General features: G+C 46.6%; 1 protein-coding gene across 8 annotated transcripts in view; it reads right to left on the bottom strand.

Annotated features, from left to right (window-relative positions):
• The window catches only part of LOC147621919 (Transducin/WD40 repeat-like superfamily protein), a 69,338-nt gene that overhangs the window by 24,741 nt on the left and 21,981 nt on the right, over positions 1-22,616 (bottom strand). For 7 of the 8 annotated variants that reach the window (XR_015269616.1, XR_015269618.1, XM_086822928.1 and 4 more), the window contains exons 3-6: positions 12,464-12,543; positions 1,772-1,957; positions 644-774; positions 303-515 (exon numbers count right to left, since the gene is read on the bottom strand). Coding sequence is in view for 6 of the 8 variants with exons in the window: in XM_086822928.1 (XP_086679054.1) it covers positions 303-515; positions 644-774; positions 1,772-1,957; positions 12,464-12,543 (610 nt within the window). In the remaining 2 variants the exon portion in view is untranslated. The remainder of the gene's footprint in view (positions 1-302; positions 516-643; positions 775-1,771; positions 1,958-12,463; positions 12,544-22,616) is intronic. The other variant, XM_086822931.1, reaches the window with a different exon arrangement.

A 22,616-nucleotide genomic window follows, 5' to 3' on the forward strand; every position in this document is an offset into this window, starting at 1 on the left:
TGATGTCTTTACACACATGGGAAATGTCACCCTCCTGTCCCTCATGGGAGAGGGATCTTTCCCATCCGATCCCTCCCTGTGCAACAGAAGGGGGGTCCGTCTGCAAAGACCCTTGATGTAATCATGCATTTTGACCACATTGATGTGTACAGTTTACATAAGTAAAAAATACAATTACACGCACTTCTGAGGCAGCCACTACCAAAAGTGCATAAAACCCTGTGATGCTTGTATATGTTACGACATTAAAAAACATTGCATCATTTATAAAACATTAAAAAGTAGTGTCATAATCTGGATACATCATGCTGCCATGATCCACATCTACAGCGTTCCTCAACCTTCGGATGGCTGTGACCTTTGAGCCTGAGATTAGGCCCAATCTACTTGGCACAAGATGAGGTGGACTTATGATGTCCGCCCACCTCAGTTCACCTGACGGTGGAAAGATCTGTTGAGGTTTCGAAGGATTGTTTCCATCCTTGGCAGCACTAGAGTGCATGATCTCACAAACCCTGCAATTTTTACTTTTATTTTTTGGTAGGAATTATGAAAAACCCGCCCATGGCTTACACCTGGGCACTTTTTTCCCTCATGGAATGCTCAAAATATTAAGAGAAAATGTATTAGCCCAGAAGCATACCCAAGAAGGCCATCGCTATTACCCCAAGTGATAACATTTGCTCCTTTCAATCCTTCACAAGTTTGGATATTTGCATGAAATTCTTCAACAGCACCATCTGCACTCCCAGATCTCTCTCCGTATGACCATACCTTAAAAAGATCACAACAAGTGATAAACGCCTCTACTCAAATCAATTATCCATGTAAACCAGCAATCCCAGGCTAGTAAATGCAAAAGTTGGCCTAATACTGCATCTATATGCATTGTAGCAAGGGTTCCACACAATACTGAGACTGTATCAGACAAAAAAGGGCTCTCTATCTCCGCAAATGCGAGAAGCTGCATGTCTAATCTGACAACTTTATCATAAGAACATTATACAGAAGCATGCAAAACAGCGATATACTGCACGCACATCGGAGTAGGGTTGAGAAATTGTGTATAGCACACATTCTCATTCTGATGATTTCTCTTGCTCCATATTGTCTCACGCCCCTCCTCCTATGGCCAGTGCTTGACTCAAGGTGGTCTACTCTCCTGCTTAGCATACACCATGTAAAAGTACCCCAACTCGCTGCTCCCATAAAAAGAGCTCACATTAGGCCCCTAGGGCCTTTTTATATCCAGCCTGTACTGGCCCTACCCCATGTTCATGTCCACATGCATTTAGAGGAGTGATGCATATGACTTCCCCTCCTTACCTTTACGAAGACCAAACCATCCTCTGCATTAGCTGGACTTGGACCTCAATCAAGTCTAAGTACATACCACAAAGGTTTAACTCCACGAGGTGGAGTGGGAACGTGGATTCCTTTTATCATCTCATTTGAGCATCTCATGCGTGAGGAGCCACCTTGGCATTATAGAGTGGAGCTGTGCATGTTTTAGGTGCAGACCAGGATAACTATAGCCTCATGCACAGAGCTAGCTACTCCCCCTGAGCCCCATACTTACATGTGAATAAATCACATACACGAAAAACTGTCTTCAAATTACACATGTAACAAACAAGACATAGAGAGCACAAAAACAAAAACAAGGCAGAGAATGAGGGTTCTCGTTGCTTGTACACAGAAGGTCAACAACCCCCCAAAAAAGGGCAGCAACTTTTGAAATAGTGCAGAGACACTCCTTGGGCTTACTTACCCATGGCTTAGAAGCTTGAGTCTCTAGGTACTCTCGTTTGAAAGCATTTGAAGCACAAGAGTTTCCAAGACTTGAGTTAGCACCTAACTCTCTCTTATAAAGGATCTGCAACACATTGGAATTGACATTTGCACTAGCTCTGCATCCACCTTTGGTATGAAATATGGCATCTTGCACAATTTCCCTCTGCATGCAACAGCTGATATTATTCTTCAACCAAAACACCCCAAACCCCCCCCCCCCGCCTCCCCCCCCTCCCTTCCCTTCTTCCCACAAAAAAAAATCCACCAAATAAAGTTCACATAAAATATCAACCCTTTCAGCCATCAACAGAAAAACTTAGAAAAATCCCTTAGTTTGCACACAGTTCTACAAAATCAAATAAAAAGTGTTGCTAGATATAAGGTGCATTGGATTGGAATCTGGATGCAATGTTCATCTCCGTGTGCATATTGGTTAGCCCAATATTTGTTGATAAGTAATCGCCTAGTAAGATCTAAACAGATCAGTAGTGTCCCAGAAATTTGGAAATCTGAGGAAGAAGGGTCCAGCAAGAAGCATGAGAACACCAAGGGCAAAGGAGAAAGAGAACAATTGGTGCAGTCTCTTAAAAGAGAACACATATTTCGATTGCCATGATCTGAGCCACACCATTAAGGAAGCACTTGAACAAAGTGTTAGGTAGCTGAGGAGAAAGCGTAATTATCTGACTATTTAATATATAATATACTCCATCTTCCCAAAAAAAAAAAAAAGGAAAGCGTAATTATCTGATGATTTCACCACAAGGAGTTAATTTAAATCACGCTAGATGGCAATAAACAGAAACCCACATGAGTGTTGGTTTAATAAATTGTTCAGAGAACGCACCAACGGCACGGCCTGCCTGTTATTTTTTATTTTTTATTTTTTTTCAGAAAGAAACTTCTATTAAGTATGAGAAAAACATACAACAATCACAGCTATAAGCTGGAAGAGAATAGAATCACCCTTGGCACAGAATTGCTCCACACTTATCCCCATCACTTGCCTCTCAAGCTCATGTTTTTGCATATGTGGTTGAGTTTGATCGTATGAATAAAAAACATGAGCTAGCCCAATTCCAGAGTCATGTCTGCATGCATCTCACAGACTGATATATCATGCGTGTGACACAAGTAAGCTGACAAGGAACCTGAGGAAAACGAAGTTAGGAGTGTCATCAGCTGTTGGACAAATTCCAAGATAGCTACAGCTTCCTGCATGAAAGAGATTCAATGTAATGATTCTAACCTAGCAATTTGGAAGATTTGGTGTCAAATATGCCTCATGACGTTGGTTTGCCTCTAGTGATAAAAAGCCTCTATGCATCTTAGACTGGGATAAACTTAGTCTCCCTGTTTCTAAGGGGGCACAATCCAGATAACTCATGGCTTCCCAGAAGGGCCAAGCCTAGGTGCCCAAATGTGGAACCAAGTTCCAATTGGAGATAACTTTAATGGGAATGCAACTCAAATGAAAAGCTAATCCTAGTCATATGCAGCTCACGCTGTAGTCATTGTCTAGCATGCTATAGATGTACAATCATGATAGGTGGTATACTACTAATTCCACCCAGTGGAGATGGTGGGGTGTAGTACATCATACATGGGGCATGGGGCAAGGAGGACTCTCACATCTGTTGTGCCCTGGTGTAGCCTCTGGACTCTCTCCTTGATAGCTTTGTGGTATCGTGCCTGGATCTGGGCAGACTGGGCCTAATGGAGTAGTGGTGGTCTGCGTCCGGGTAGTCGCAGTCTCATGGTAGTTATGATCTCTGAGGTTCTCTGTAGTGTGAGCCCTCGTCGGGAAGTAGATGATACAGGGGGAGGGAGCTGAGGCTCCCTGATAGGCCTGAAAAAGCTGGTGATCTGTGGCTACGATCTCTAGCTCTACACCTGTAGAAGCCTCTCTCTATGTCGGTGTAGCTCAAGGAGGAAAAGGCCTAAGCATCTCTGATCAGGATACTCCATCAAAACCCTCTCTGAACAAGCAATGGTACCTCCCTCTGATCTCATAATATACAGGGCATCTGCATATGTAATGCTCCTTTGTCTCTACCTCTCTGTGGCATAATCTGCACACTCTGTCCTCTCTAGGGGTCCGTGCTGCTCTCCCTACCTCAATCTCCAAAGTGTGAGGAAACTCTGATCTGACCAATAGTCAACCTCATAGCGTGAGACATGTGTACATCCATATAGCCTGGGCATCTGACAAATCCATCCTCTGTGAATCTAAGGAAATGATCTCTGTAGTATTGCATCTTGGTGGGAAGGGGACCCGACCAAGTCTCCCTGGTGTGCATCTGGATCAAATCCTGTCTCACAACTCTATTCCTCTCCTCTTGGGAGAGTGTAAAGTATGGGATGGGGAGTCATCATCATACTGGAAGGGCGGTAATCTATCCATGTCGAGCCCATGTGCTGAGAACCACTCATCTACTGCAGCATACCATGATGGGTGATGGCCCTCTGTGGCAATACTTTGTGAGGACTCCATGGCCAAGCGGGGTTGTCATGACCCTGTGAAAGTGGAACAGCACAAGTGTGGGCATGGTGGTTGGTGAGCAAGATAAATATTAAATGATTCATATTTGGGGTGCCCGGACAAATGGTATGATGTGTGGACATCTTCAAATGTGAAGGGGGACCAAGGACATTAATGTTTTTAATGTTTTAACCTTGGGTGGCCCCTAGGCATAAGTGACCCTTAGAAGTTTAATAAACTTGAGAAAGGGGCCACTAGGATATTTTTGGAGAAAGGGGCAACTCCACTTTGGGAGTTACACGCCTCTCTCATCTCTCTCTCTCTCTCTCTCTCTCTCTCTCTCTCTCTCTCTCTCTCTCTCTCGCTTTTGGATCGTGGAAGCTAGCTGCAGGGAGAGTAGCTGCTGGTTTTTGGTTGAGTGAAGAGCAGGCCGTACAGAACCTGGCCATACAGACCAGGTGGTTGCAGGCCGTACAGCGCTGGTGGAGGCTGCCCGTACAGAGCTGTTGACAGCAGGTACAATGGTACGGCTGCTGCAGGTTCAGGCAGCACTGACAGGGACGGATAACAGGTACAGTCTGTACTGTTGGTACTGGCGGTGGCTGCTGTACGACAGCAGGTACAGGCTGTGCAGTCGGCTGGTTCAGGCGGCACTGGCGACCAAAGTACAAACAGCAGGCGGCTGCAGGTTCAGGCGGCTGCTGTACGACAGCTGACACAGGCAGCAGTTGCACGTACAGAACTGTACGGGCAGGTACAGCAGAGTACAACAGAACCGTACGGACTGGTACGGGTTGCTACAGTACTGTTCAGTCCTGAACAGTTGTAGGCGACGTTTTATCAGAGTCCAAGTGGTGCATCAGACAGGCGGCTACGGGGAGAACAGATCAGACAGGCGGCTACGGGGAGAACAGTACAGACAGCCTGTTGCAAGTACAGACTGGTATAGTCAGTCCCTTTGGTGTAGAACCACGCATTGAATTGGTAAGCTCTGAACTTGTCAATCTTTCTTTCTTTCCACTGGCTTATGTCTACTGCAGAGTTGTGTCATCTGGCCCCTTGTGAGAGGAGGGGTATGGCAGTTTGAAGGGTGGAAACAGAGATTGGAAAGTGGATGTATATTTGAACTGAGTTGTGAAACCATGTTCATGGAATATGCCAGATGTGTGCTCAAGGCTGCCCTGCTGAATTGTCTTGGTTGATTAGAGGGAAGCACAGTGTGTTGCTTTTGTGGGGCACAGATCTGTGTGTGAATCCTCTGTGCTAAGAGATCTTGAGGGCTGCCAGATTGGACATGCAGGTTTACTTTTCCTGGACTGGCTTTGTTGTACTCAGTTATACATTTCATTGAATTTGAATAAAGAAATACCGAAAGGGGCACCAAGCTTTGGGGCCAACAGGTGTCGATTTCATTTCAGTTTTGGGGCATTCTAGCTCCAGTTAATTTTGTTATTTATTGGACTACAATTGGAAGGGTGACTGCTAATCTACCGCACTTTGGTTTCTACCAGAGGCCGGTTTCAAGGGTCCGTTGCCGGGACCCATCATCAACTTTCTTAAGGGGGTGAGCTCGTGGTTGACTCGAGGAAAGTCATTGCTGAAAAATTCAGCAACATGTCTGATACAGAAGATGAATACTTTTATAATGAAGAGGAAGAGCAAGAGACCTCTCTTGAGAGAAATGAATCTGAGGATATTCTTGCAGGAGAACAGGCTGCAAATGATGCACAATATGAGGATGTAACACAGCCAGAAGATATGCCTAGTAAAGAGGAAGATGATGCTCAGTTTAAAAATCGTTTGGCAGGTGTAATGGATGTGTTTATGCAGCTCACTCAAAGTGCGAAGTTTGCTGAATTTATGAGATCCCGTTCTGAGCCTGAAAAGAAGAAGAAGAAAGTGCGTTCTAAGAACCCACCTCAGGGCAATAGTGGTGCCTTCCCACAGGATCCATCTTTTGGACAGTTTCCGAACATGCAACATACTTTTGGTGCTAACTCCGGACAGCCATCTATTCCTCAGCAGTCTATGCATCCAGGTTATTTTGGTGGTGGCTCTGTGTTCCAATCCATGACTGGGGGTTTACCCTCAGGGAGGCATGGGTATTCCAGGGAATTTTGGAGCTAGTTTTCAGCCTGGTATGCAAGGGAATATGTATGGTGGTATGCAGTCCGGAATGCAAGGAAACATGTTTGGGGGCATGCAACCTGGAATGCAAGGAAATATGTATGGGGGCATGCAGCCCGGTATGCATAATGGTATGTTTGGAAACATGGCTGGAATGTATGGCATGCCAGGTGTGGGAATTGGCGTATTGTGTCTAAGCATGGAGTCCGTATGGATCCATCAAAGGTGAAGGCAATTCTTAAGTGGCCAGATTTGAGGACCGTGCATGATGTACGCAGCTTTTTGGGATTCTGTTCCTATTACAGGCGGTACATGCGGTATTTTGCTGAAATTGCTTCGCCCCTTCATGCCTTAACAAAGAAGGCAACTCCGTTTAGATGGGCTGATCAGGAAATTACAGCCTTTAAAAAGCTTAAAGAAAAGCTTACTTCGGATCCAGTATTGGTATTACCGGACCTCCGAAAAGCTTTTGTTGTCCAGTGTGATGCATGTGGAAACAGCATTGGGGCAGTTCTCATGCAGGAAGGACATGTGATAGCCTATGAGAGTCGAATATTGCAGAATGCCGAGAAGCATTTACAGGTTTATGAGAAAGAGATGTTGGCTGTAATTCATGCTCTTTCTACATGGAAACACTATTTGCTTGGGGCTGATTTCACTGTGCAAACAGATCATCAGACCTTGCGTTATGTGGAAGACAAAAAGAATGTTGTGGCAGATGCTTTGTCACGCAAGCCACAGGTCTCAGCAGTTTCACTTGCTTATCATCATGAGCTTGATGAAATGAAAGAGCAGTATGCCCATGATGAGGACTTTGAAAGGTTGTATGATTTGATGTCTAAAGGTCAGCGGCATGATCATTATACTCTCAGAGATGGGTTTTTGTTGATGCATGGTAGACTGTGTGTTACCAGGCAATTGCGACTCAAGGTTATGATTGAAAGTCATGCTCCACCGTATGCAGGTCATAGAGGCATTGACGCCACAGTCAAAGCAGTTGAAACTTTCTTTTATTGGCCAACCTTGCGAAGAGATGTTGATGCTTTTGTTAGGCAATGCATCGTATGTCAGAAGGTGAAGTTTGACCGTCAAAAGACACCAGGGTTACTTCAGCCTTTACCTATTCCAGATAGACCATGGGAGAGCATTGCCATGGATTTTATATTTGATCTTCCACGGACACAAACAGGGAATGATGGCATTTGGACTATCATATACAGGTTCAGTAAGCAAGCTCATTTCCTTCCCGTGCGTAAGACGATCAAAGTTGATCATATGGTGAAGTTGTTCATGGCGAACATCTTCAAGTATCATGGCTTGCCTACGTCTATCATTAGTGACCGTGATCCACGGATGACGAGTTTATTCTGGAGAGGATTGTTTGACAACATGGGTACAACTCTCAAGTTTTCATTTTCATTTCATCCACAAACAGATGGTCAATCGGAAGAGGCTAATTCTACAGTGTTAGATCTTCTTAAGTGTTATGTGTCAGAGCACAAGCAACAATGGGAAAAGTATCTTCCTTTGGTGGAGTTTGCATATAACAACACTGTCCATACCTCGACGGGCAAGGCGCCTTTTGAGATTGTGGAAGGAGGGAAGAAGGTACCACCCATTTTGCACACAAAGGATAAGATCTTTGAGGCTGATCAGTATGTGGAGAACATGGATGAAGCTTATCGGAGAGTTAAGTTGGCACTCCAGAAAACTCAGCAAAAGCAAAAGAAAGCAGCAGACCGTCACAGACGTGCATTAGAGTTTGCATTGGGTGATTGGTCTTTTGCGATTTGAAAAGGCTAGGCTCAAGAAGATGAAGGGTAAAGAGCGCTTATTCCCTAAGTAGAGCATGCGCTATTATGGACCTTTTCAGGTATTGGAAAAGATTGGTGAGGTGGCCTATCGCCTGAAGCTACCAGATCACTGGAAGATTCACAATGCATTTCATGTGAGTCTACTTAGACCTTTCCGTGGGGATGTGCCTAAGGATGTATCAGATGAGGCTCAACCGGAAGTTGAGGAACTTGATGAGGTTCTTATTCTAGAGCAGATACTGGCACATAAGGAAAGAAACGTACGAGGTAAAGTTTCCCGTCGCTATCTTGTGAAGTTCAAGAACTATTCACCGATGGATGCGAAGTGGATGGAGGAAGGTGACTTAACAGATTCACCTCAGGTTTTGCAGCTTTATCTCGGTGCCTTTGAGTTGGAGCCGACTCTTGTTACGGCTCATTCAGGTTCAGCAGAGCATGGGTCTAGAGCATTGCCTGATGCTCAAGAGGGGGGGTAGCACCTCCACTCCCTTGATACAGACAGGCTCAGATGACATCTAGAGGTCGCTTGGTGCAGTTTTTGTCTCACCCGAAGGTACTGATGGCTGACAGTGCATCTGTTTATGGGACTTCTATGATATATGTGTACTAGTCACATTGGATGTTGTGGTTGTGTATGGTTCACAGTGGTATACAACTTGAACTACTACTACACCATTGTTTTGCGGTGAATGTTGCTACATATGCATGGCTTAGAGAGATTGGGACGCTGATCTTGCCATACTGTACATTTCACTTTGGCTATTTTGTTGTATCACCAGATTGCAATCGAGGACGCTTGCCATTTTTCAAGAGGGGGGTATGTCATGACCCTGTGAAAGTGGAACAGCACAAGTGTGGGCATGGTGGTTGGTGAGCAAGATAAATATTAAATGATTCATATTTGGGGTGCCCGGACAAATGGTATGATGTGTGGACATCCTCAAATGTGAAGGGGGACCAAGGACATTAATGTTTTTAATGTTTTAACCTTGGGTGGCCCCTAGGCATAAGTGACCCTTAGAAGTTTAATAAACTTGAGAAAGGGGCCACTAGGATATTTTTGGAGAAAGGAGCAACTCCACTTTGGGAGTTACACGCCTCTCTCATCTCTCTCTCTCTTGCTTTTGGAGCAATCGTGGAAGCCAGCTGTAGGGAGAGTAGCTACTGGTTTTTGGTTGTGTGAAGAGCAAGCCGTACAGAACAGGCCGTACAGAACCTGGCCGTACAGACCAGGTGGAGGCTGCCTGTTTTGTACAGAACAGGTCGAACAGAACCTGGCCGTACAGACCAGGTGGTTGCAGGCCGTACAGCGCTGGTGGAGGCTGCCCGTACAGAGCTGTTGACAGCAGGTACAGTGGTACGGCTGCTGTGCAGGTTCAGGCGGCGCTAACAGGGACGAACAGCAGGTACAATCCGTACCATTGGTACTGGCGGCGGCTACTGTACGACAGCAGGTATAGGCTGTGTAGTCGGCTAGTTCAGGCGGCACTGGCGACCAGAGTACAGACAGCAAGCGGCTGCTGTATGACAGCTGACACAGGCAGCAATTGCACGTACAGAACTGTACGGGCAGGTACACGTACGGACTGGTATGGGCTGCTACAGTACTGTTCAATCCTGAACAGTTGTAGGCAGCATTTTATCAAAGTCCAGGTGGTGCATCAGTCAGGCGGCACTACGGGGAGAACAGTACAGACAGCCTGTTGCAAGTACAGACTGGTACAGTCAATCCCTTTGGTGCAGAACCACGCATTGAATTGGTAAGCTCTGAACTTGTCAATCTTTCTTTCTTTCCACTGGCTGAGATTGGACAGTGGATGTATATTTGAACTGAGTTGTGAAACCATGTTCATGGAATATGCCAGATGTGTGCTCAAGGCTGCCCTGCTGAATTGTCTTGGTTGATTAGAGGGAAGCACAGTGTGTTGCTTTTGTGGGACACAAATCTGTGTGTGAATCCTCTGTGCTAAGAGGTCTTGAGGACTGCTAGATTGGACATGCAGGTTTACTTTTCCTGGACTGGCTTTGTTGTACTCAGTTATACATTTCATTGAATTTGAATAAAGAAATACCGAAAGGGGCGCCAAGCTTTGGGGCCAACAGGTGTCGATTTCATTTCAGTTTTGAGGCATTCTAGCTCCAGTTAATTTTGTTATTTATTGGACTACAATTGGAAGGGTGACTACTAGTCTACCGCACTTTGGTTTCTACCAGAGGCCGGTTTCAGGGGTAGTCTCTCTAGACCCATGCCTCTGATGCGTCTGATGTAGGCTATGGTCTGAAATAGAGCCTCTACCATCATGGGAGACACTGCAAGCTTTGCTCTGACGATCTCATGTGGTACTAATGGTTTGCTGCGAATCATCCTAGAGATCATGAGGACTATGGTCTCTCCATCCAATGCCAATCATATGTGGAGAGGTTAGGGGCCCATAGTGGTGTTGCATACACGTGACTAAGGTGTCAAATAGTCATCCTTTGGTGTGAGGCTCCTGGAAGTGAGCCTGATGACATTGTCGCTCCATCAATGCAAGAGAAGCATAACCTCAAGTAAGCTTGTCCTATGATGCCTGTCTCATGGAGAAACAGCTCCCATTACTAGTGAAGGTAATACCCAAGTATACATATGATTCGGTCACCTCCACCTGGCTTCCTCTGTATGTGATCATTGTATCTTTCATACCCCATCTGGCAGTGTGAAAGATCATAACCTTGGTTTTCCCAAGGTTCACTGAAAGGCCTCTCTGTGTACAAAAATCTTCTAAGGCTTCCATGTGGTGCTGCAGTCCCTCTTGCGAATCAGATATCAAAATGATGTCATCCGCATAGAGTAATAAAGTGACCAAAACCCCTCAGAATGATGCGCCACTCCCTCCTCCTCTGTCTATGAAGTCTGTGACCTCATCTATGTACAAGCCAAAGAGTGTCGGGGAGAATGGGCAGCCCTGCTTCACCCCCATAGTGTTATGTATCTCCTCTAACAGACCACTTGGGCATCTAGCTCGTCCCGTCACCCTCTCATATAAAGCAATGATCCCCTAGATCATATCTGAAGGCACCCCAAGAGTCTACAATCTCTGTAGGAGCCGGTCTCGTGGTCTGTGTGGAATGCTTTGCGGGAATCAACAAAGCAACAATAGAGTCTCTGCTCTCGTATATTTCCCTTTGGGAGCTCCATTAGGACAAGAGTTGTCGGATGTGTGGACACATGTGAATTATTTCACTGTTATTCCGATGGTTTACCTGTAGAGCGGACCATGACATGGGGTGGAAGTGTAGTGCACCAAAACTTAGTTGGGGAAGAATTGATCGCCTCGACTTGGCTTTCAAAGTCTCAAGGAAATTTTATATGGTGTGTATCCTAGTGGTATTGGACGCTCTAGGATCTCCAGCATGAAGAGTTTCTCGGTGTGTCTATATTTTCTAACCTTGCTATGTCCTATCCTTATAGGGGGGTAGCTACCCTACATTGGATAGAGTTACGCCAGACTTGAGAAGAAAATCAAAAGGGTGATGTGGATGGGGTTGCTAGGATTAGGTGGGTGATTCTTTTACCTAGATTTGTTTTGACTTGAGAGAGCTACGTCAGGCTGATGGTCATTTCGTTTGATATTGGGAGTAGGTCCAAGCGGGAGCTCCATTGATTTAGACCAAGACTCAAGGATCATTCCACTTGTTAGGGTGGAAGGACTATCATTACCTTATTCAGAACGACTGTTGTTCCGGGATGATAGAGTCTGTGTGCCAAATTGTGCAGGGATCAGGAAAAGGATCCTTTATGAATGTCATGGCTCACCTATAGCAGGTCATCTGGAGATTCGACGAACTTGTGTTTTTTTATCATCCTCCGTTAGATGGGCAGACGGAGAGGGTGGGATCAGGTTTCGGAGGTTATGCTTTGCGTATAACCTCCAAAACCGGCTCCACACGACCATTTTATTGGAAGCGGTACATCCCTATGGTCGAGTTTGCCTTTAGTACTACTTAGCATATGGTTCTGGCGATAGCTAGAATATATTTGGTAGTGTGCGCATGCATGCGAGCACTTCAAGTGGCAAGAAGTTTTGCCACAAGTTATGTTTCTTTAGAATCGTTTTCTTTGCTTTCTTTTTGCCCCCTTGGCAAACCTGCTCTGTGTTAGTTTTATATGTAGATAAACATCTTTTCCTCAAGGTGTTCCATGAAGTCATAGAGTTGCTTTCAAATTTAATTGTAGCATGTAGTCCCACAATAGAAAAAACTTTACCTCTCTTCGCCCTTGCCCACTTCTAGATGATAAAGGGAAATATCGGTTTCTCTCAGCATCAAAATAAAACCCAGGAAGATCTAAACAAAAACAAATATAGAATGAGACAATTTAGCCACAATTTCTGCTACGATATATTGTGTATACAGAAAACTATTACAACAAAGGTGGAACCCAAAAAAAAAAAAAAAAAGCATAGCTACAAGGACCCCAGAAATCACACTATAAATAAGAGACTCCACTACACTTTAATTCATCAACCATTTCAAGAAAGAATTATTGTGTCTCATCAATGGATCCTTGGTAGTCTATCAAAGGTATCTTTCCCCATGTGCTAAAAGAGTGTGCAATCTACATACATATAGCACAACTACACTTGAAAAATGTGATGCCTTGCAGATTTTGAAAATGAGAGGCGCCTTGTGTAAAAGGCAATGCCTCTGAGAACTGATTAGTCACTTACATTCACTTGAAGACAAAAACAAACCATAAGCAAAAGAAATAAAAAATTTAAACACATGCAAACAATGCAGATAGATATGCTCTGCAAGCACATTATACACCACTCTGGGACAAGAAGAACCAACTGGTTATCTCCTTCTCACCTTGCATCAACCTTACAAGGTAGGAACTCTACAGCAATACCAAGTCAAACAAATCGCAAGTCCAAGCATCAATAATATTCTCAATGAAAACGGTCTCCCACTTCCCTCTAAGAAAACATGTCTTGTCATCTTTTCATAAAATAGACTAGGTTAGCAGCATATTTATAACTCTTCTTTTTTGCTTTTTTTATAATTATGCTTTTGCTTCCAAAAGTAGGCCTTAAAAAATCAAAGGCAAGTCCTTGATGGTCAAATATTGATAAAATACCACAAATGGTCAATCCAATCTTTAACCTTTACGGGCCTATCTATCAATGAGTCCATACGCGAGAAAGGAAATCCCACACCTTCTTTGCCACCGGATATGAAATAAAAAGATGCCGGCATGTTTCCAAGCATGTAGTACAAAACACACAATTACCAGAAGCAATCCACTGCTTTCGCAAACTGGTCCCCCAATGGTAGGCCTCCAACTAGCATGCGCCATAGAAACACCTTCCCTTGATATGGAATCTTAGACCACCAACCCTGTAAGATTACTTCCTTCCACCGAGCCCTACTCTCTATTAGCCTTCTCAGAGATCCAACGCTTATCTATATGGTACACTTGATTTGTTGTACGTTGGACATTGTCCTTAGCTTTTCTAACCCAATCTAACCAAGGTAGCCTTTCTAAATGCCCAATCTGACCAAGGTTGCTCATCCTCCAATTGAGGAATATCACCAAATGGTGTAAGTCCTTTTTTTTTTTTTTTGGAAAAACGATCCTTCTATTAGTTAATGAGAAAACGCCATAAGGCTACAAAACTCACCTCACAAGGAGGGATAATAAACACAGTGAACACCGGAGCTCCACCCCCGTGGCTGGCCGCTCTCTGGGGGGGGCTACCTAGTAGTACATGCTGGAGGTGAGAAGAGCCAAACTGGAGGCTTGTAGTGCCAAGTGACATCCTCGCCCCTCGCGATGAGGAAAGGGCCAGGCTGCCAAGTGCGGAGGAACGCCTTGCGGCGACCTCTCATGCGATCCGAGTCGCCCTGAAGTTTCCCCCACTGTCCTCTCAAGGTGTGAATGATGTCCACCCAGAGGGCCTGTATGACCTCCGCCGGTGGAGTCGCCTGGCGGTCTATGGCCTCCCTGCATCGGGCTCTCCATATGTGCCAAGCCGTCATGCTGCTGATCATCTCCCATCTGTGCCCGTCCCCCTCCTGGGAGACTGCCGAAGAGAAGTCTGGCGTCGGAACCACCGCCATCGCCCTGTCAGAGACCTGGATGGTCACACTGCCAGGGACGTCCTCGTATCCAAGGTCCGGGCCGCTGTCCGTGGCCCAAGCCACCGCACCCCACATCGCCATCATCTCACCTGGCGAGCCTGCAAAAACCATCCTAAGAGCGCGCTGCCAGACCTGCTCTGCCTGTGGGCAATCCCATAAGCAGTGCCGCTGCAACTCCAATGCATGGCCGCACCGAGGGCAGGACGCTGGGTGTCTGCCAAAAGCTAGCCAAGCCCCCACAACCAATCCTCTATGCGCTGTAAGCCAGAGAAAAAGCGTCACCTTCCGGGGCCGGAAGCTGGCCCAAAGGCGCTGCCAGAAGTCCCTAAGGAAGGCATGGGAGAGCCCCTGTCGCCGCCAATGCTCGGCCGCCGCCGGGGTGCCCGCTGTCCTGTGCCTCTGGATCCGCCGCCCCAGCCTCGCTGTGTACTGAAAAAAGAGGGTGCCTGGGCTGGTAGGGGCCGAGTAGGGATCTCGCCAAAGCCACTCGCCTGGATCCCACTGAAGGCGAATAAGAGGCCTGTTGTCCCAAGCCCATAATCTCCAAGAATAGTCCTCCCCTATCGAGGCCGGTGAGGGGTCTACATGCCACTGTCTGTGATGAAAGCCGACCACCCGCACCCTCTGAAAGATACAACCCTGGAACTCATCCAAAACTAGTCGGGTCCTCTGAAGCTGGCCTCCCTCTCCCACCTCGAAGGTGAGTGGGGCGACTCTCTCTGCTGAGCCGCAGACCGCTAGAAGGATCTCATGCCGAGTAAAGACGCCCATCCACTGTGGAGGTGGAGGGTCCTGTACTGGAGTCCGCCACTCCCGGGGGATGGCCGCCTCAATGTCCTGCCTCATCAACTCTCTGCCCCTCATCCCGCTGAGTCTCCTCTCCTGAGCCTCTAGAGGCAGCTGCTGAAAACATATCCAGTCGTCTAGGGACTGGGCTGGGCCGGAGCTCAAAGGGCCCCACGACACGTGAGATCGCGATCCAACCATATGACCACTGGGAAGTCGGATCAAGGGGTTCCAGATCAATGGCTGCCTCAGGCGCTCCTCATCGGTGCCCGGGGGAGTCTGGAAGAGTGACGGCCTCAGATGCTCCCAGGCCCTCAGAAGGCTAGCTGCAAAACGCTCCTCGAAGCCAATGCCCACTCCTCTGGATCGCTGCTCTGTAAAGATCCACCTGATGCTGGGGGTCCAGGGGCCGCTAAGAGCAGAAGTGCGGCTGAGAATCCTGGAAACAAGAAACTCCTTCCACGGCTCAGCGCCTGGTAGGAGGCCACGAACCTCCAACTTGCCAAGCAAAGCTCGGCTCTGACAAATAGGATCAACTATGCCCAGGCCGCCTCTCTCCCTCGGCTGGGTGATCACAGCCCATGCCACCTTGGCCCTGGCGGGCCGCCCGTCGCCACCGGACCAAAGAAAGTTCCTGATGAGCCTCTGCACCTGGCCAATACACGCCCGCGAGAAGGCCCAGCAAGAAGTGATGTACCACATGGTAGCAAGCAGGACCTGGTTGGCCACAACCACTCGGCCAGCCAGAGATAAACCAGCGGTACTCCAATACAGAAGCTTCTTCCGAATGCTCAGAAGAAGGGGGGCTATCTGCTGCTCCGGAGATATGTCAATGCCCACATAGCATCCCAACTAGCGCACTGTAGTGCCGGGGGGCAGCCACTGAAACCCATCAACTGGCCTCCAAGTCGGGGGGGGGGCACAGAACTGACCCACAACCCACACGACTTGTGCCAGTTGATCAAAGCGCCCAAAGCTCTGCAAAACCTGTCCATGGCTGAGGCGAAGCGGCGGAGGTTCTCCTCCCCTCCCTAAAGATAGACAGCAGTGTCATCCGCAAACTCCGAGTCTAGGAGCTCCTCCGAGGTGCAGATGGGGAGCTGGAGGCCCCGCAAACCTGTATCCTGTGCCGTCAAGAAAGTGCTCATGGCCTCCGCCACAAAAAGAAAAAGAAAGGGCGCCAAGGGGCACCCCTGCCGCACCGAGCGCGAGAGCTGGAACCTCTCTCCGCGCACGCCCTGTATCAGCACCTGGCTATGGGCCGATGTGTAGAGTGCAGAGACCCCACGGATCCACTGAAGGGGGAAGCCCATCCTCTCCATAGTGCCTTCCAAGAAGGCCCAGTCCACCCGATCATATGCCTTCTCGAAGTCGAGAAGGAGCACTGCCAGATCCTCCTGCCGAAATCTAGCCAAAGTCGTAGCCTCGCAGAAAGAGAAGATGTTATCCAGGATGCTCCTATCCTGGATGAAGCCTGTCTGCGTGGAGTGGATGATGTCCGGAAGGTGAGGCTGAAGCCGCCTGCTGATCGCCTTAGCTAGGACCTTGTAGGCCGTGCCTAGCAAGGTGATCGGTCTCCACTGTCTAATCTCCAGTCTGTCTCCTCCCTCTTTGGGGATCAAGTGAATCAACCCCTCTGCCATGCTGTCCGGCATGTCTCCCGACTCCATGATCTCCTAGAATGCCAATCTGAAGCCCCTATGCAAGAGACCCCAGTACCTCTGGAAGAAAGCCACTGAGAGACCGTCCTCACCAGGGCATTTGCCTCGAGGAAGTGCCTGAAGAGTCTCCTCCAGTTCCGTATCCGAGAAGGGGGAGAGAAGGGAGTGCTGCAAATGGGCCGGCACAACCGGTCTCGTGAAGCTCCAGACTGCCTCCCGAGCCTCTCTCACCCTGTCATCAGCTGGCTCAGCAGAGAGCAGATCCCTGTAAAAATCTGTGGCGATCGCCCGAACCCTGGGGGGATCCACCACCACCTGGCCATCAGCAGCCTGCCGAAGACGCCTGAGACCCTCTCGTCTGAAGCGGAGCCCTGTCGCCTCAAAGAAGTCTCGAGTCACTCTGTCTCCAGCCTGTGTCCAAAAAGAAGCCCGAGCATGGAATCGGAACTCCACCCTCCTCTCCTCGATGGATCTGATCTCTGTGCGAGCTGACTCCATCTGCTCTAAAATCCAAGGGCTCGTAGGCTCCCTCTCCTGAAGTCTCTGAAGGGAAGCTAGACTCCTCCGCAGGCTCCTCTCCTGCTCTCTGAAAGCCTCCAGACAGTCCAGGGCAGCCTGTCTAAGCATCCTACTGATCTCCTGCAAACCCCTATCAAGATCGCTGGCTGCCCTACCCTCACCTTCTCCCATAACTGTACATATTCACGTGAAACCCGAAAATATTGACAGATTTTCCGAAAAGACAATAAATGGCCTCTATGTGGCAAAAAAGCATCCATAATTCTCACTAGTCCAAATCAAGCCATTCTATTGAATTTTGGCAACTCAACAAGTTTGTCAGGCCACTCCAGAGGTCGTTAAGTAGCCAACATCTCACCTGCCATAGAATTCAATTGCAACTGCTGATCTGAAGGCTTCCATTTAGCGTATGCCAACACCTCCTTCCATGAGCTCATCAAATGAGAAAGGAGAGGTGAAGCCACCACTAGAACCTATTGGTAACCTTTCACTACATCCCACCATGTACCATCAATCCTGGTATTACCATGCACAAGTCAAAACCTCCTCTATGAGGGCCTTAGCCATTACCACCCATGGCTCTTGAGATACACACATATCTTGCAATAAGGGCCATCTCCTAGCAACCATATGTAATCAGACATCTAATAGGGCTACCCCTCCACTCCTCTTCGGAGTAGTAACATGTTCCCAAGAAATCCACATCTGCCTTGGCTTATTTCTTGCTCTTTTCCATAGCATAAATCTAATTGGCTGTTGTATCTGATGCAAAGCTTTGTCCGTCCATGGCAATAAAGGCAAGAAAAAAGATATCATGCTAATCATAATGGATTGTGCCCGTTTGAGCCGAGCATGCATAGGCCAACCCCGAGATTTCCAATACACAAACTTATCATTTATCCTTGCGGACATCCCTGCCAACAAATCCTGTGAATCAATATCAACTCCAATCAGATAATCCAAGTAGCATGTGATACATGTCCTTTGTATGACCTGGCCATTCCATCCCAAACCAAGCAAATCACTCTCGGTACAGCTTATCAGAGCAGATTTCTGCAAGACCAAAAGTATCCCAAACAGCCATAGCCTTCTGAACATTATCTCTTTGAGCCTTAAGGAACATGAAAGAATCATCTGCCAATGCCTGGCCGACCATCTGCTCTCTGCTTGGAAGTGTTAGCCCTACAACTTCACCATCCTCTTCTAGCTTATCCAGTCGAGATAAGATTGGACATGTAACAATTGCAAACAAGAGAGGGCTAAGTGGGCATCCCTGCTGCCTGACCGATCACGTCAAATGAATGGGCTCGGTCACCCCACCATTAATCATAAGCCTAGCCACTGCATGTTAACTAACAGTATAAATCAAAGAAGACATTCGAGGGCCAAATCTCATAGCCTGCATAAGCTGTGAAAGAAAAGACTAACTAACGTGATCAAAAGCCTTTTCAATATCTAGTTGAATCATAACCACCTCTTGCATAATCAATTCCAATTTGTACATTCAGTATATTATGCAAAATATTCCAACCTTTAATAAATCCATATTGCCTTGGATGAATCAAAGTAGAAAGAAATCGTTGCAACCTGTTGGCCAAGACCTTTGCAAATATCTTATACATGGCCCCCATCAATGTGATTGGTTTCCATTGACGTGGATTAACTGGGGATGGAACTTTAGGCAATAAACGTACAAGCCCAATCTTCCAACTTGCACGCATAATACCTATATTCCACACCTCCTAAAAAATAGAAGCGAGAGAGACCTTCAACTCATCAACATACTTCGTGAAAAGCTCATTGGGGAGCCCATCCCATCCTGGACTTTTTCCTTTAGGCAAATGCTTCAACACATCTTCCACCTCATCCGCAGAAATGTCTCTTTCCAATTCATTTGCAGAAACATCTAATACCTGGTGAAACAAAGACTCTCTAGCTGCAATGACATCAAGAGACATGACCTCCTGTGAACCCAACAAATGACGATAAAAGTCCATACACACATCTAGAACACAAGTAGGATCAGTAATCAATACTCCTTGCCTATCTTGCATGCTGACAATATTCTCACGTGCATGCTTTTGCTACAAACTAGCAAAGAACGTATGTGATTGACAATTAGAATCCAATAGGGCATCCATTTGACCCATAAGCTTATATCTCACATATTGATTCTCGTGCAATGCTGCAACCGGATAGGACAACCAATCAATAGCTATCTCAATGTCAAGGAAAGAACCCTCAACTTGAACCAGCTGGTTCAAATCAACCAACAACGATTCTAGGTTCCACAACTTCTCTCTAAAATATGATGCATTGTGGATCCCATACTAGCGAGCAAGATTTTGAATATTGAACATACAACACTCCCATGCTAACACCCCAACAGAGATTACATGGCCTCCAAAGTTTTGTAACACCTGCAACATGGAAAACAGTATGCTCCAAGAAAGTCTGGTTAACCTTAAGAGGAGGCTTTTCCAATAATGGCCTATAAGCATCCACAGAATGAATATGCATCTCCAATACCAAAGAGAAATGATCACACAAAATGTGATTATATTCCACCTACATGGACAATATCTCTGGCAGAAACAAATCATGCTGGCAAAAATACATTCGGTCTAGACGAGCTCTTGTATCCATGTACTGTTTGAGAGGCATATGTAAATCCTCTCTCATGCGGGTGTAACCATGACCACATATCTTCTTTCAAAACTTGATTGGCAAACACATTCCAACTAAGCCTCTCCGGCCCATCCATAATAGAGTGAGGTGTAGAAGCATGCTCCGGCAATTCACATACATTAAAATCGCCCAACACAAAGCCATGCTTAGCGTTGCACAAACACAATAAATCGTCCCATAACTGACGACGCTCTACAGTCCCACAAGCCATAATGTTTCATCCATAAACTCAACTTCCTCTGCAACACCATTAGGCGCATACAGTCCCACAAGCCATAATGTTTCATCCATAAACTCAACTTCCACAACAATGAACCACCCCCGGACATCTTGCATAACCAATGATGGCTTAAACTGACATTTCACCACAATCATGATCCATATCTGTGTAGCGGGGTGCCCACTCTAAATCACACGAAATTCCTTGTAATCATACACTTGTCTAGCCATGGAATGTTGTTTATGCAGCACAAAACATGTCCCATTGACCTTGAAACACAATACGCCACATGCGTTAATTCTTGGATGATGAACACACACCTTTTACATTCCAAAGAGCAATCTCCATAATCCATCAAAACAAAAAGCCAATCAATGAGAGGTACCACTATCAGCCTCTCTTTCCTTAAAATATTGCATAGGATCTTCAATGCCTTCTCTCTCCATCTATTCCCATACTCTTCGCAGCAAAACATCCACCCATTCCTTCTTACATAAAGTACGGGCATCACTAGGTGATGTATCTTGTCTCCACTTGACATCCGGGTACTTCTTGTCTCAGGCTGAGACCATAGCCCCTTTTCTATCAAATAGAAGAGGAAAATTTATCTGATTTTCTTTCGTTACTCGAGGTCTCAGATTATACCGATCGTGTGACACCCTAACCTGGTTATCTTTCTCTGGAGTCCATCTTGTGGCACCAAGACGAAATGATGAAGAGGCACCATGACCAGCACCCACATTTTGATTACCACTAGAAGTAGCTGTCTGGCGAGCACCTCTCTTCGCCACCACAAGCCAAGGTCTATCTTCTGTATCTGCCAAAACTTGTTTACTTTTATCTGCCAAAATTTGTTTACCTTTATCTACCACTTGCTGACTTTGTTTTGCTACATGTTTGCCCTTCTCTAGATTCAAACGAGATGGCAAAACAAGAGCTAATGTATCCTTATGAGTCAGACCCTGGGACACATTCGGTTATGGCTGAGCATTCACCTTCTCTGGAGTCTGGACACTCTAATATGAAGTGGTCCATCTCCCCACAACATAAGCAATGGCCTGCAAACGATCCCCACTTTAATTCGAAATACAAAGAGTCAAATCTATCCACGCAGAACCTCAAATTTTGAGGTCGGGGCTTTCTCAGTATCCCATGCATGCAAACCCTGTTTTTATTCTTGGACGACATTCTAGGCTCCACCAACACCTCCCCAATAGTGCGCATGGCCAACGGTAACAATTCCCACATAGTTGATGGAAAGTCTACAACCTCAACCCAAATAGGGCATGCCTGGCGCAACATCTCTCTATACTCTGCCATAGGGCGCCACGGTACAACATGCACCAACTGTCCATCTAGAAATAACGGGACTTTCTGCATAACCAAACCTCAAACTTCTTTGGATAAGAATAGGACCTCATAGAATCCCCTGGGACCATCAAAGATCTTCTCCACAAAATTACCATCTAATAAATCATGTAACCAATCTGTAAGCCTGTTGAAGAATGGAATTTGTCCAATAAAAAAGAAAATTGAAGCCGTGTTATGAAAGGATTCCACTTGTGCCACAAACCACCATGTTTCCACTCGAGCATCTACCACTTCCTCTATTCGAACCTTGGTAGCCCTAACATGATTTGCCATCACATATGGCTGCAAAATCTGATTAGCTTGTGCAACTCAAAAGTCAAAAGCCACCTCGTGATTCTTTTTCTGTGGTGCATCCGGAAGCAATGTATCTTGAAGCATCCGACCAGCCTCCTTCCCTCCATATTCAACTCCGATCAATCTCTCCCTTTTAGCCTGATCTTCAAGCTCTAGCTCTGGCCCTCCACCCTCAGACTTCCAGCTCAAGGTATCCTCCCACCGCCTCAGTGTAGAGACTAGCAGAGTTGAGGGTATCCCACATGAGGAGAGGACATGCACAGTATGCATCACAAGAGCAGTAGAGGATGAGGCCCATTATATGCTCAGTTGCCCGGCTTACTATGAGATACGGGGGAGATTCCATTGCCTCTTCTGAGAGGGATTCGGACCACTCACACAGGTGATACAGTTTGAGGATCAGAGGTGCTTGGGCATGTACTTGATGGAGCTCAGACGACACAGGGATGTAGTGTTGAGGTAGCATGCTAAGAGACAGCCCCGGCTCCAACAGGACACCTCACAGAGAGCCATCACAGATTTCTGTGGTACATACATCCACATTGGAATCTACTGCCCACAACACTTCCTCTACTACGACATCAAAGCCCACCACCCATACCCACGCTCCAACTCCACGTCCCAGAGGAGTTCTTAGTGAGAGAGCTCGATCCATTCTGCGAGCCAGACATCCCCAACCCAAAGCATCAAGACCCTCCACCACACAAACGAATTCGTAGCCGACATGTCACGCTCCC

Source organism: Cibotium barometz, chromosome 29, assembly GCF_041138505.1.
Source record: "Cibotium barometz isolate CiBa-2024 chromosome 29, ASM4113850v1, whole genome shotgun sequence".
NCBI classification, from domain to species: Eukaryota; Viridiplantae; Streptophyta; class Polypodiopsida; order Cyatheales; family Cibotiaceae; genus Cibotium; species Cibotium barometz.